The sequence below is a fragment of the Podospora anserina genome, chromosome 1 (genome assembly GCF_000226545.1).
Source record: "Podospora anserina S mat+ genomic DNA chromosome 1, supercontig 1".
Classification (NCBI taxonomy): domain Eukaryota; kingdom Fungi; phylum Ascomycota; class Sordariomycetes; order Sordariales; family Podosporaceae; genus Podospora; species Podospora anserina.
In genome coordinates this window covers 981,841-996,218 of record NW_001914859.1, presented here as the reverse complement: position 1 = coordinate 996,218, position 14,378 = coordinate 981,841, and the positions used below count along the sequence as shown (strand labels likewise).

Genomic DNA, 14,378 nt, shown 5'->3' with positions numbered 1-14,378 from the left:
AAATAGGGGCCCGACCCGAGAATGCTGGGACAAGTTACATTCCTTGGATCTATGACCATGGACGACTCACTTCCAACAAGCATTCGGCTCGGGGCTCGGTGTCCATGAAAAGAAGTGTCCTGCCCTCCCCTCCCGAGACCTAGTTGGCCTTCCCCTTTCTGTCCTCGCGGCTATCTTGTCATTATCTCGCTGGCGGCCTGTCCTATCCTTTTGTGCGTCTGTCGATCCGGTCCACAGTCAAATCCCAGCGCAGCACTGGGCCGCATGTATGGGCTCTTCATCACCATGACTATCGTCGTCGACGCTACTACCTCAGCCCCTTTGCCAATCACATAAAGAAGTTCCTTCCCGGTTGCTGTGACATCACACGCTGCTCTGATGTTTCTGGCCCGGTTTGACACACATCATCACTCCGTGTTCTGCCTTTCTTTCTTAGCTTGACTGCTTTCAATGTCCATCTCCCCCACTACGGGCATGAGCATGCTTTCTCTTGAAGGTACACCAACAATGGCACAGGCCAGATTTCCGACTCAATCACCGAGGACTAACCCCTCCATGTCCGGATCCGAACGACATGACGACACAAATGAGTGGGAGGAGGACGAGGAGGAAGATGATGATGACAGCGACCGAGGTGTGATATCATCACCGAGTGGTTTCAGATATGATATCTCACAACTACCGCACAAAACCCAGCAGATGGTTCGAGGACTATACCATCAGGTCTCGACACCGGGACCACCACAGATATCTCTAGAGTTGTGCGGCATAAAAGAGGAAGATGACGCCGAGGGTGGCTTCTTCTACGCATTCCAGATGCAGGAAACGGTACCATGCTCTATTCGAATTGGCTCAAAAAACAGCAAGACGTACTCAACACCTCGCTGCGAGTGCCCCGACGCCAGATACCGGAACCAAAAACCCTGCAAACACCTTATCTGGTTGTTTGACAGGATATCGAAACAAGCCCTCTTCGACCACGACCTTGAAGCCAGCCTTACTCTCACCGAGTATGGGTATCCTGAGCAACTTCAAGATCCTTTCGACCAGATCTCTCGCATCCGCCTCGACATTCTTGCCGACGACCTTCATTGTGATACCTTTGACCCAGACAACGACACCTCAGATCCATCGCGTTCACGAATACAAGAGGCTCGCGAGATGGTTGCGGCACTAGCTGGTGTGCAATCCCAAGAGCTTGACACCTACAGACCAGATCTTGGGACTTCACACTACACGTCACCAATACGTCGTGGCGACCTCGAGGCCACCCTTTTTTCTCTCCTTTTGTCCTCGCATTCGCTTTCTGAGTGGGTTCGGACAGAGTTGGAGTCATCGGGTCCAGCCGTTGAGCCTTTCCGGGCCATGGAACGGCGGGTATCCCGAATTCTTTCCGAGCTCGAAACCTACTCCTCCTCTCTCCAAAATACACCCGCCACCTCGGTTCGTTCTCAAAAAGAAAAGACTGTCGAAGGTCCACGCGATGTCCACTGGGCAGCTACGCAGGTCCAACACTGTGTCCGCAAAATCGAGCTGCTCGTCTCTCGCGGATCGGATCCATTGTCTGAACCAGCCCGAGCCTCGGCAGCCCGCTCGCTGGTGAGCATCCTAAAGGCAGTCGTCAGCCGAAACGTCGACTCGCACGGCGGCGACACACCGGACGATCGAAATCTTTTTATGCGTCTGGTTGGAAACCACGACAGGGGCTTTGTCTACAGCGCCCTTGAGCTTCTCGTCGACCAGAGCCAGTTCATTGAGGAGCTGGAGGGTATCATGGAGTTGCTCGGCCGTCATGGGGCTCCGACGACATATGTCGCCAACATGCGGGGCTTGATATCCCGGATGAGGAGCCACAAGGCTGTTCGTCATGCTGCCAATGCGGGGGAGAGTTCAAGGCGGAGGAGCCAGACGCCTCCTATGGACGAGCCTCAGGTTCCACCACCACTACCGCTGTTTGTTCAAACGCCTACGGAGGAGGAAGGGCCAAAGCGTACGACACCAGTTGGGGGCTCAAACAGTCCGCAGTTTCTCACACCCGAGCTCCCTAGCTCTTCCCGGCCTGGTAGAGGGGGTGCCGCTCGTGGGAGAGGGAGCACTCGAGGTGCGACTGCAGGCTCGAAACGGACGGCCTCGCTGGGAAGTGCCCAGGACAGTCCGCGGGGGTCAAAGAAGAAGAAGGTTAGAGGTGCCTAGACATTATTCTGTGGTCGGGTTGTTTTTTCTTCAATTCTTTTGTTCAATATTTTTCAGCACACTGTAAAGAACAAGGAGCAGGCTCTCCGTGTTATACCAACAGAGTATTCATTAGCGTAGAAATCACCAAATCGCAAGAAAAAAGTATTCTTAGCTCGTCATATATACATAACTCATATCTCTCATATATACTCCTCATGACTATTCATACTCTCCATGAATAACTTGCGCTCTAACTCTGTTTGAAAATGCTCAAAAACGAGAGAACTAAAAAGAAAAAAGTAAAAAAGAAAAGTGGGGGGTATCATGCAAACCATGCACGGAAAAAAACAAGCCAAAGTTCCCTCCCCCTTTATAAACAAACCCATACCGTCAACCCGTTCATACACTCTTTTACTCATCCGTGTACAAAATTACTCTTGCCATATCCACATACTTTCATAAACCAACCCACCTTCTCCCACACCCTCATCTAAACTGCAACCTCACGATCGAAAACAACATATTCTGCAGCACATGCAGCGTCACCGCCACCGCCGTCGGCAACAGCTCCGGCCAAACCGCAAAGTCCAGCTTCCCCTCCACCACCACACTAACCCCATAAATCAACCTGATCAGCCCCGCCACGACAAAGCTCGCCGCCAGCTCGCACGCCCAAGTGATGCTCGACGCCTTGAACGTCAGGTTAAACGTGTACTGCTCCGTCTCGTCCACGCCGTCAAACGAAAAGTACGGGTACACATCCTTGTTCGCCCCAAAGTGCAACACCACCACGCTCCCCAAAAAGGCGAGCATGGACGCGTTCTCGGCCATGAAGCGGATGAAGACGTTGCGTATGCAAATCTTTTGGTAGGAGCCATACGACTGCCCGTTTAGTCCGAGGATGGAGAACACCCAGTGGACTGAGCGGGACATCAGAATGGGGGTCACGACGATGAGGCTGGTTGATGACAGGATCTGGAGGTACATGAACTGTTTGGGATCGCGGAGGCGGGCGTATAGGGCGCGGACGTAGGTTTGGTACGTGAGCATAAAGTATCTTTTTACAGCCAAAAAGAAAAAAATATCCGTATCACGCAACCAAAAAAAAAAAAAAATTGGATGGAGCGCAACAAAAAACTTACAGCTTGAAAATCCAACTCAGGGGGTAACTCCCCACCCTCTCCCCCTCCTGCCCGCCCAAAATCCACCCCGTCAACCCGTCGAGCAGGTGAACGGTCGAGATCCAGCCATACACATACACAATCGTCTCCAAGTTGTTATGCGGCAGCGTCCGGAGGTAAATCTCGGCATAGGCCTCTCCAATAACATAGGCCAGCAAGCCGATCAACAACGCGAGACAGAACCAGACAAATCTGACAAAGCTGGCCGGTAACCACCGCCGTCTTATCCTGCGCGCTCGGGGCTGGTATCGAGCGTCGTTGTACCCGATTTGCGAAGGATCAGCGTTAGGATCGAATGCGCTTGGGTCCAGGGCAGCGCGCTGACGTCTTTCTCTCCTGGAAATGGTGTCTTCACGCTCGCCCGTCCACCAGGATGAGGTGAAGATGCGTTGAGTCTCTGACAAAGAATGGCGGAGGCCAAGATGGCGCTCGTTGGTCAAGAGAATGAAAAAGGCGATGGCGACGGGCATGGCCATGATGCAGAATGTCCACGAGATCCACACCGTGTTGTGCGCCGTCAGCCATCTCGCCTCAGGAACCAGGTAGAGCGGTAGCGGCGCCGCAAGCGACAGGATGGCGATGGCGGAGACAGTGACAGGAAAGCCGAGAGACTGCGGCCACCAGTTGAGGCTGTAAATGTTGAAAACCTTGGTGATCCAAATCAAGGCCGTCAGGTTGTAGAAGCTGTAGTAGACAAACAAAAAGAACCAAAAGTTGACCTGCACCCTTGCTGCTCCGTGACCGGGTACCTTCCCGCTAGGGGCCTGCCCAGGTACTCCAGAGTTGTCGTCGTCGTCCCACGGGAGGGGGTACTGCGGGAATGGTATCGCGCACCATGCCACAGCCAAACTAGCAGGTAGCACCACCAGCACAGCCCATCTGCTCCACCAAACGTCCACCAGCCTCCTCACCATTCCCGCCTTGGGATCAACCCACGTATCCCTCATCCGTCTCATCACCCTCCTCAACCTCCTGGTCCCCTTCCCCATCCTCCTCCACCCCGGGCCCTGGGAATCATCCGAGTCACTCTCCGCCTCATCATCCCCGTCCCCGGCCTCCTCCTCCGCCTCGGCCTCAGCAGCTACGATAGCCCCATAGCCCACATGAACACTGCCCCTCCACCCGGGCTCATTTATTATCCCAGCCTGCGCTCCTCCTCGTGGCGGGTGGTAGTGCCTCGCCCTCCCACCTGTCGGACCGCTACCAATACTACTGATGCTACCGCCCGTGTTCGTCCTATGAGGGCCGCCAAAGGTGGTGTTTGGTCGAGGAACAGCGCGGAACCGGCCGAGGAGAGGGGAGGATTCGCCGTTGAAGAAGCGGACGTTTTGGGTGCGTTCGGATCCTTGCTCGAAGGAGAAGAAGGAGGGCATAGTGGGCTGGGCCACTGGTGTTTGGGAGGTTGGGAGGGAAGACCCGGATTTTACTCGGGGTCGTTTTGGTCTGAGCAATCGCCGGTTGTTGTTGTTGTCGTCGCAGGGGGTATTACTATTACTTTGGTAGTTGTTGTAGTGGTAGTGGTTGCTGTTGTGCCAGTTTGCCCCGCTTATACCTCCGCCTGGGGGTGGTGGTGGTGGGGGTTTGCTGGAGGATATTCCCATCTACTTGGTGGTTTTTGGTGTTGGTGAAATAATAAAGTTTTTGGAGTCTATTTTTGTTGCTGGTATAGACGCTGACACAGTCATAACAGAGGCATGTCGTATTCGTTGCAAAGACTGATGATTAGTATCGTGAACTGTCGAGGAGAGGGACTGGAAGCGCAACAAGCGCGTAAAGTGGGTGGTTGGTTAGGCCTATGAGTTGTTCAGAATCCACTTATTGGGGTTTCTTGGGTGCAGATTTGCGATGTCGCAGCGTTTTTGGTGTCTAGAAACAGAAAAACGAGCGCGCCCGCGTCGAGTGGTAGCACCTTGGAGGATTGTATTTTTGGCCATAGAATGCCGTCACCACAGCCCTCTGTTGTTTTACATATGAATTGTTGGTTGATTTTGGCCCTGTGTCACGCGAGATTCGGGGTCCAATCCTGGGTCGCTGGCTGTTGGCTGTGGTGGTGCTTATCGCGGCCCAGATGTGGCAGGGATGCTTGTTATCTACCGCAGACCCCCTGTTTCCTCGCTTCCGGGCAGGCAATGCTGCACCAATTGCGGGGATTCCCCAACTGCTGTGGGGGTCGAGTCGTGTGGAGAAAGCCACTGCTGATGATGAGGTCAACGGTTGTCGGTGAGGGCACCACGTCTCAAGGAAAGGAAAGCACGGCCAGCAAAGCATCAGTTGGGTTATAAGCCCACTTTCTAGCGGTGATTGTCGGAGCAGGCCAGCTCAGCAACGCACTCATTTCCTGCCTTTTACCGGATGTGACCGTGAGTTGGCCTACAATGCTCCCATTCTAATCTTTGGAAACCTCTGGACACCCAGATTCGATTCTTTTTGGTAACCATACTTTTTTCTTCTTCTTTCCTCCACCGCAAACGTTTTTGATCTATCATGTTCACAACTTAGCACTTGCATACTTAAGGTATCATCATTATTTACAACACACACGCTATGCTTACTACAATACTAGTCCTCATCAAGATCCGCTCCTAACTCTTCCTCCTCCGCCTCATAGTCTTCCGATTCGTCACCCTCAGAGTCAGCCTCCTGTTCTGAGGATTCTTCGCTAGCTGACTCTGTCCGAAGGTCTTCCAGACTTCTACTTCCCTCTTCCTCCTCCTCCTCCTCCTCCCCCCCCTCTTCACCTTCCTCTTCTGGGTATTCATCGTCATCCTCTTGCTGGACCAAGACCTGCGAGTTCTCCTGCTCATCGTCGGAGGCATCCTTGACATCATCTGCAAACACAACCGTCTTCTGAGCTGGTGATTTTGACTCGTGCTCCAACACATCTCCACTCCATGGCTTGCACTCCTTGACGAGCTCGCCGCACCGCAAGCAGTTCCAACCTTCCCCTTCCTCCCTTTCGATTCTTGTCGCCAAGCATACAAAGCAGTAGACGCATCCACATGGGATGGTTTCGTAAGGGTTCGTGACATCAGTCTGCGCCGATCCGACCACACCAGTCTTGGAAGTAGCCGCAGCCATGAGCTCGTTCTCGTTTGTTGCCTGGTTCTGATCCTGGTAGCAGATGGCGCATGTCCGTTCTGGCAAGAAGGCAAATTCACCCTTCTTCTCCTCGGCGCCTTCACCACCTGTTGTGCTCATAATCTTTTTGGTTTTCCGCCACGTCCGTGCCAGCCAGCGCCTCCAGCGGTTGATTCCCACCAGCGGCAGCACGAACAGCAAAAACTCGGTGAAGGCGTGCCACACCAGCTGGCGGTTGAGATACTCAAACGACACCTCGCGGCTAACCTGGCTGGTAGGCGGAGCGAGCCTCATGCGCAGTACCCGGTCCAAAAGCGTCCTGTAGCGGCCTTGTAACAAGAAGACTAAGAACGACGCAAACGAAGCGGCGGCGTGAAGCGTCGACAGTCTGTCCGTCATGCTCGAGAGCCGCTGCACCGTCGGGCTCGGCTCATCATAACCACCATCCTGCTCCCTAAGCCAGTTCTCCCACTTTGACCACATGTACCTCCCTCCCACCGTCATCAACCCATACAACCCCTTCTGCCACTTGCTCGGCGGCACCAAGACACTCCCCGTGTGTCTGGCGTCTGTGTATTTCAAATTCTGCAGCGCAGCACCATACGTCGCGTCATGATCCCAAATGGTAAGCTTGAATATCACGGCCCTCAGGGCAAGCGATATCTCGGCGTCCCACTCATGTTTGATATTGTTGTCTCCTCCTCCCCCACCACCGTAGTACCGAACCGCCTCCCCTACTTGTCCTTTCATCAGCTCGACCAGTTCCTCATCGAGGAGTTCGGCGTCTACTTGGCCGACGCGGAAGGCTGGGCGAGTGCCCTCCCGGCTGGAGATGGTATCCCACAGTGAAAGTGTCGACGCGCCGAGCCGTCGGAGGAGAGGGGATTGGGAGGCGGCGATGCGTGCGCGGAGTTGGGATTCAGATTGTTGGGCTGCTACTCGGGCTGCTTCTTGAGCATCGCGGGTTTGTCGGCGGGCAATGAGGCGTTGCTGGGCTTGGGCGAAGGAGTGGGCTGATTGGGGGTTGGAAGGGGGTGTTATTGCCACTGGTGCTGGTGTTGGTGTTGATGATGCAGCAGCAGCAGCGACATCCGGGACCGCTGCGCTGGGGCTGCTGCTGTCTTTGGGGGGCTTGGAATCGCTCATCGCATTGGTGTTTGAACGAGGCTGAGTGAAGATGGGCGTTTGTTTATTGGGTGGAAACGCATATCGTAAGGTGCTCCTTTCACATTTCCCCCTATGCGCCCATGATAATGAATGGCTTCTGTCGGTCCGGGCGGTCGGTCGATGCACTCAGAGAGCCGAGGTTGGAATCCGGACAGCAGCTGTTGCAGCTGACGGAACGGTTCAGGGATGCGGGCTTGGCGCGTTGCGGCACGGCCCACTTGTTTTCGTCCTTCCCCGCGAATCACACTGTGGGGATCCTTGCAAGGGGGTATGGATTCAATGTTGATTTCCAGGGTTCGATGTCCAGCTTCAACTTCACCTCTTGACATCTATTCATCCTCTTGACTTTTCTGGGAATGAGTGAGATTATGTAACAATCAAACACCAGCCATCTATTCAGCCGTAATGCTACCCCTTTTCACCCATGACTCGGTCTGTACCAATGTTCTGCTCCGTTGCTGACGCAATGGCCGAGCAATGCAGCTGCATAGCATACCAGTATGACCTGGAAGAGCACCGGGATGGTCTCCGTTGAAAATAGGTATGTTAGAGTTTGGACCAGAACTGGTAAGCTAGGTGGGAGAAAAGGGGTTTGGGAGATGTCTTGAGCTGTGCTGTCCAGATCATCTTCACGGTCAATACATACAACTTCTTATCTTCTCTTTGCTGGTGGTGGGTTCATGGAAACCGATACTGAAGAGGCCACCATGACGAAGTGGAAACTCCCCACGGCGATCAACAGATCTGTCGGCATCCTGGGAGCTGGTGTGCTAGGCCGCCGGATAGGAGCCTGCTGGGCCTCTGCCGGATACAAGGTCAACATTCGCGATCCCGACACGCAGCAAACCAATGGAGCTCTACAGTACATCAAAAACGAGATGTGGAGGTACAAGCCCACCGTCAGCCCCGACAAGATTTCCGTTCATGGTTTCCAGGACCTGAAGCCTGCCGTGGAGGACTCGTGGCTGGTTATCGAATGCGTGCCTGAGAAGCTCGACCTAAAGATGAACGCCTTTGCCGACCTCGAAAAGGTTGTCCGACCCGATACGATACTGGGAACCAACTCGTCGTCCTACAAGTCGCGGGAGATTGCGGCCAAAGTGAAGCCTGACACGGCCAAGCGCATGCTGAATATGCATTACTACATCCCGCCCGACATACGCGTTGTCGAGCTCATGACCAGCGGATCAACGCACGAGGACATTTTTCCTTTTCTCGAAGAGCACCTCAAACGGTCTGGCATGCTTCCAGTCATGGCACACCGAGAGTCTACGGGCTTTCTTCTCAACCGCGTCTGGGCCGCTATCAAGCGAGAATGTTTGATGGTGCTATCCGAGGGGGTAGCCTCACCAGCAGAGCTCGACATGGTGTGGAATGAGATGTTTGTCAAGACCGGTGTTCCCCCATGCGAGCTGATGGACTCAGTAGGCTTGGACACTGTGTCACTCATCGAGCAGCACTACATCCAGGAGCGTAATCTCCACGACCCAGGCGTCATAGCCTTCCTCCAAAAGTACATCCAGGAGGGCAGGCTCGGGGCCAAGTGCAGCAAGGGCGGTCTGTACCCACCAGGTTATACCACCAAGACTGCTGGCCAACAGCAAACCCCCTACGACAACCTGCACGCTCCGACCTTGTACATCCTCGACCTTGGCCTCAACAACGCGCCAGAGGAGGTGTACCAACGTGGCCGTATCCTCGTGGGCAGCGCGGATGGCCAAACCCCTCTCCGCACCATAGTGGACCACCAGCCCATGCCAGACGGGATCGCTCTCTGCCCATCAGAAGGTAAGATTATCTGGGGCAACATGGGTGTGCCTAACAAAAACGACGGCAGCATCATGTCGTGCAACTTGGACGGTAGCGACATCAAGGTCATCATCCCCTCCGGCACGGTACACACGCCCAAGCAGATTGCTGTTGACGACGACTGCTCCAAGATGTACTTTTCCGACCGCGAAGGCATGCGCGTCTTCCGATGTAACATTGATGGCTCTGGACTGGAAGTCCTCATCCGCAACGGGGACTGGGCGACCGGCTTTGACGACCAGACGAAGTGGTGCGTGGGCCTCGGGCTTGCCCCATTGGAAGGGAAGTTTTACTGGACGCAAAAGGGTCCGTCCAAGGGATCCAAGGGGCGCATTTTCAGGGCGAACATACATACACCTCCTGGGCATGATGCTTCTACGAGGACCGACATCGAATGTCTGTTCCGGGGCCTGCCGGAGCCTATCGATATCGAGATCGATGAGGAAGGCAAGTTCATGTACTGGACTGACAGAGGGGAGCTTCCTCGCGGCAACAGCTTGAACAGGGCTGAAAGGGGCCCTGATGGCCAGTATACCGACCACAAGATCCTAGCCAGAAACCTGCACGAGGCTATCGGCATCACTCTTGACAGGAAGAATCGACACATATACGCTACAGACTTGTGAGTCAACCTTCTCTCCCATTCTCTCATGACCTCACTGGCCGTTCAGCAAGCTGACCGCTTTGATAACACACACGATACAGGGGTGGAGCGGTGTACCGCTTCAACATGGATGGAACTGGGCGCAGGAAGTTTTATGAGGACGAGGGATCTTTTGCGGGGATTGCATTGTGTGACAAATAAACGTACATCTGTCGTGTGTGGTGGTCTCGGCAGGCAGCTGTCTGTCGGGTCGGGTCCTGTTTCTCTTTTCTCTCTGTCTCAGACTGGGAGAAAGAAGACTTCGAGAGCATGATACTTTCGGCAATGGCCGATCGGCTTGGTGGAACGCTCTCACAGCTTTGTTTCTTGTGCTACTTCTTGGGTCTGACCGTCCAGTCGAGGGAGTAAAGGGGGGGGGGGGTGATGGTGTGGTATCAATGAGGGGGGAGGGAAGGAAGGACAAATAATAAACAAGCAGCATTTGGTGTTCGTGTCAGCCGAATGGAGGCCGTGTTTGGTATCCAGTCATTTTGGGGTTCTGAGTGATAAGCAGTGGCAGAGAAACAAAACCAAAGATCACTGAGATGGGCATTGAAGGATGGTTGATAGAGTTGTCTAATCTTTTCGACTGATTTCGAAGCTTTGATTGTCATTAAAAAGTTTATGAACAAAAATACCCCTGTCTGCCGTGACGACGTTGAAGGACCCCCCTGTCGGAACAGCTCCACTTGATTTTATGCCCCGCTACCTATCTTTAGGCTGTTCACCCCCACCAAGCTTCGACCTGCCCAGGCACCTTGAACGGTTCTCTTCGATTCCAAAATCGCAAAACATACCAACGATCGAGCAGACCAGAAGAACGATGAGTTTCGCGATCGAAGTCCCGGGCGAAGCTACGCCCTTCACACCCGTCGAGCTCTGCAGAACCCTCGAAGCTGCATCCATCTCCACCGACCAAGCCCAGAGACAGTCTGCTGGCCAGCAGATACAGGCTTGGGAGTCGCATCCCGACTACTATGTTACTCTTCAGGTAGGTGGAGGGAACTTGCTGTTCCTCACATATCTACTGCAGTTGCTGACGGACTTGTTTGACAACAGACCATATTCCTCGACAAGTCACTACGAAGAGAGGTTCGATGGCTCGCCATCATCGTGCTCAAAAACGGCATCGACAAGTATTGGCGACCCAGAGCGAAACATGCCATTCCACCACCACAAAAAGAGCTCATACGCTCTCGGCTTCTGCAAGGTTCGGTGGACGAGGAGGACAGACAGCTCGCACTGCACAACGCCCTGGTTACCGCCAAGATCGTGAGGATAGATTACCCCGATAGCTGGCCCGATGCCATCGCCAATATCATCAACGTTACCCGAACGGCCCGGGGTGGGAACCCCATGCACCTCGGCGGTGCCCTGTTGGTTATGCTCCGGATAGTCAAAGAGCTCAGCACGGCGCGGTTGGCGAGGTCACAGACCGCTCTTCAGAAGGTCACACCGGACCTGGTCCAGCTTCTGGGAGAGATTTACACCGAGAAGACGGCTTATTGGCAGGAGTTCCTCATGAAAGGACGGGGAGACGAAGATGACGCCGACTATGCCATGCAAAACAGCTTGATAGCACTCAAGATCTTGAGGCGGTTGGTCACAGTTGGATACAAGGAGCCGCACAAGGACAGCATGGTTCAGGGGCTGTGGTCTCTATCACAGACACAGTTCGATCAATTCCTCCACGGTGTCAGTCACGAATCGTGGATCCCGATACCGTACCAAGATCTCGTCGGCAAGCATCTCATCCAGTTTACCAAACTACACATCGATATGGCGAATTTGCATCCCTGCAGCTTCCCGATTCTTCCAAACTCGATTCCGTTAGTTAGAGCCTATTGGAATCTTGTGAAGGACTTCTCGCAGGTGTTTGAGAAGTCTGGTGGGATCAAGCAGACAGAGAGCACAACAGGGAATACCAAGCACGAGGGGCCGTTGGCGGAAAAGTTGGCTCTCAAGGGACTCTTGTTGCTGAGGAGTTGTATTGGGATCGCCTACCGACCGGCTCAGACGTTCAAGTTCCAGACCCCAGAAATGAAGGAGCTGGAAACACAAGCAATTCACGTTATCAAGGTCGAATTGCTGAACAGGGACTTGCTTCTGGATATTGTTCAGGTGATCATCAGCAAGCTGTTTATCTTCCGCAAGTCAGATCTCGATGCCTGGGAAGAGAGCCCGGAGGAATGGGAAGCTCAGGAACGCACAGAGGGCCAGGCCTACGAGTGGGCTATCCGCCCATGCGCTGAGAGGTTGCTGATAGACCTGTTGACACACTATAGGGAGTTGGGTCAGCCGCTTCTCAGCTATTGTGAGCTCGCCACCAAAGTCGACATGGACATTGTCACGAAAGAGGCCGCTTACTGTGCTCTTGGGTGTGCTGCTGCCGTTGTACACCACAACTTTGACTTTGATCGCTTCCTGACCACAACGCTCGTCAAGGATGCTCAGGTACAGGACACGATGGCCAAGCTGCTCCGCCGGCGGATTGCTATTTTGCTAAGCCAGTGGATCACCATCAAGATTTCCGAAGCGAACAGAAAAGTGGTGTTTGAGATCTATCGCCACTTGCTGAACCCAGCTGACGATCACAATGATGAGGTGGTGCGCATTACGGCTGCGCGTCAGTTCAAGTATATCGCCGATGACTTTGAGTTCAAGTCTGAACCCTTCCTGCAATATGCGCCGGATTTCTTCGAGCTTTTGATCGGCTTGCTCTCAACGGTAGAGAGCGACGAGACAAAACTGGCGGTTTTGGACACGATCAGGTTGATCGTCAGCAGGATGGAGGAACATGTCTCGCAGTTTGGAGATACCATCATGATGACACTCCCCAAGTTGTGGGAGTCGGTCGGAAGTGAAGAGTACATGATCAAGCAGTCGGTGCTTGCCATCATGACAGCTCTCGTCATGTCGATGCGGGCCGACTCGCAGCGATATCAACCACTGATCCTGCCACTCCTGGCAGAGGCGATGAACCCCGACTCGCCACTGCATCTTCACCTTATTGAAGAGTCGGTGGAGCTCTGGAGGTCATTGCTGATGCAGAGCGTCCCACCACTGAATCCTGAGCTCACCCAGATGGTCCAGCTGGCCCTCCCCCTCCTAGAATACGACTCCGCCGTCTCGAACCAGTGCCTCGAGATTGTGAAATCGTACATCTCTCTCGCACCACAAGACCTCCTCAGCGACGCCCTCCGCCGCCCTGCCCTCGCGGCCCTCGCCAAAACCGTCGACGCCAACAGCCTCGACCAAGCTCAGCTCGGCGCCAAGTCGATCGAACTCATGATCCGGTTCTCTGAAGAATTCGGCGGGTCTCAAGGAGTAACAGTTATTGTCCAAGACCTTCTTGAGACTGGCCTTGTCCACACAATGCTCGAAGGCCTCCACAGCGCCTGGGAATCCTCCCAGACCACTGGGCCCAACCGGAAACCCTCCAAAATCAGCACACTCAAAGAATCGGACTATTACGCCCTCTTTGCCCGGGTGTGCGTCGCCGACCCGATAGTGTTTATCAACCTGTTGTCGCGGTTCACAAACGGCGGACCGATCGATACCGTTCTCTCCTGGTTGATGACCCAGTGGTTCGCCAACTTTGACACCATGGGCGATGTCGAACGTGAGAAGCTCTCTTGCCTGGCCCTGACAAGACTGGTGGAACTGCCCTCGCCGGTGCAGGAGCTCGTGTTGGGGAAGCTGCAGGATTATCTGTCCATGTGGACGCACATCGTGACGGAACTGGCGGATGATACTGCCGAGCAACAAGGGGGGGCCGAGGGGCCGCAGGATAGCCTCGTCTGGGGGGAGATGCCGAGCTTTGAGTATGATACTCCGCTGGATATTCACGAGAGGACGTTTGCGCACAAGGACCCGGTGCACTCGGTGGCGACGTACGGGTTTGTCAAGGTGAGGTTGCAGGATTTGGTGCAGAGGCTGGGTGGAGAGAGGGTGTTTGAGCAGCAGTGGGCGGTTAATGTTGATCGGGAGGTGTTGATGGGGTTTCAGAGGTTGAGTCAGGGGGGAGTTGCTGGGCCGAAATAGGGGGGGAAGGGAGATCAAAACAGGTTGGGGGGGAATATTCCAGAAAAAAGTGAATTGTCGATTTGAGGTTTCGTGAGATTAGTCCGTGTTAATGGAAGAGGGGAGGCACAAAACGGACTATTTCTTAATGACTTTGTTGTGTAGTGTTTGAGCTGCAAAGGAGAGGGGGGGGGGGGGGTTAGTAGCAGGAGTTACCTAAAGGGGAGGAGAAGCAAGCGATGAAAGAGGGCTGGCTGGCTGGCTTCGAGGTTGGTTTTAGGAGAGGCTAAAAAAGAAGGAGG

At 54.1% G+C, this 14,378-nt stretch overlaps 5 protein-coding genes across 5 annotated transcripts; 3 read left to right on the top strand and 2 right to left on the bottom strand.

Annotated features, from left to right (window-relative positions):
- Positions 1 to 450: 450 nt before the first annotated feature.
- Positions 451 to 2,193, top strand: PODANS_1_2770 (uncharacterized protein; the record flags this gene model as incomplete). The annotated part of the gene is made up of 1 exon (XM_001912438.1): positions 451 to 2,193. One exon carries the CDS (start codon positions 451 to 453, stop codon positions 2,191 to 2,193), a length of 1,743 nt encoding a protein of 580 aa, XP_001912473.1.
- A 468-nt stretch (positions 2,194 to 2,661) lies between these two features.
- Positions 2,662 to 4,957, bottom strand: PODANS_1_2760 (uncharacterized protein; the record flags this gene model as incomplete). Its single annotated transcript, XM_001912437.1, has 2 exons — positions 2,662 to 3,319; positions 3,435 to 4,957. The coding sequence occupies 2 exons, from the start codon at positions 4,955 to 4,957 to the stop codon at positions 2,662 to 2,664; spliced, it is 2,181 nt and encodes a 726-aa protein (XP_001912472.1).
- A 958-nt stretch (positions 4,958 to 5,915) lies between these two features.
- Positions 5,916 to 7,580, bottom strand: PODANS_1_2750 (uncharacterized protein; the record flags this gene model as incomplete). The annotated part of the gene is made up of 1 exon (XM_001912436.1): positions 5,916 to 7,580. One exon carries the CDS (start codon positions 7,578 to 7,580, stop codon positions 5,916 to 5,918), a length of 1,665 nt encoding a protein of 554 aa, XP_001912471.1.
- Positions 7,581 to 8,281: 701 nt separating this feature from the next.
- On the top strand, positions 8,282 to 10,036 carry PODANS_1_2740 (uncharacterized protein; the record flags this gene model as incomplete). The annotated part of the gene is made up of 1 exon (XM_001912435.1): positions 8,282 to 10,036. The coding sequence occupies one exon, from the start codon at positions 8,282 to 8,284 to the stop codon at positions 10,034 to 10,036; it is 1,755 nt and encodes a 584-aa protein (XP_001912470.1).
- An 840-nt stretch (positions 10,037 to 10,876) lies between these two features.
- On the top strand, positions 10,877 to 14,097 carry PODANS_1_2730 (uncharacterized protein; the record flags this gene model as incomplete). The annotated part of the gene is made up of 2 exons (XM_001912434.1): positions 10,877 to 11,044; positions 11,113 to 14,097. 2 exons carry the CDS (start codon positions 10,877 to 10,879, stop codon positions 14,095 to 14,097), a joined length of 3,153 nt encoding a protein of 1,050 aa, XP_001912469.1.
- Positions 14,098 to 14,378: the final 281 nt, after the last annotated feature.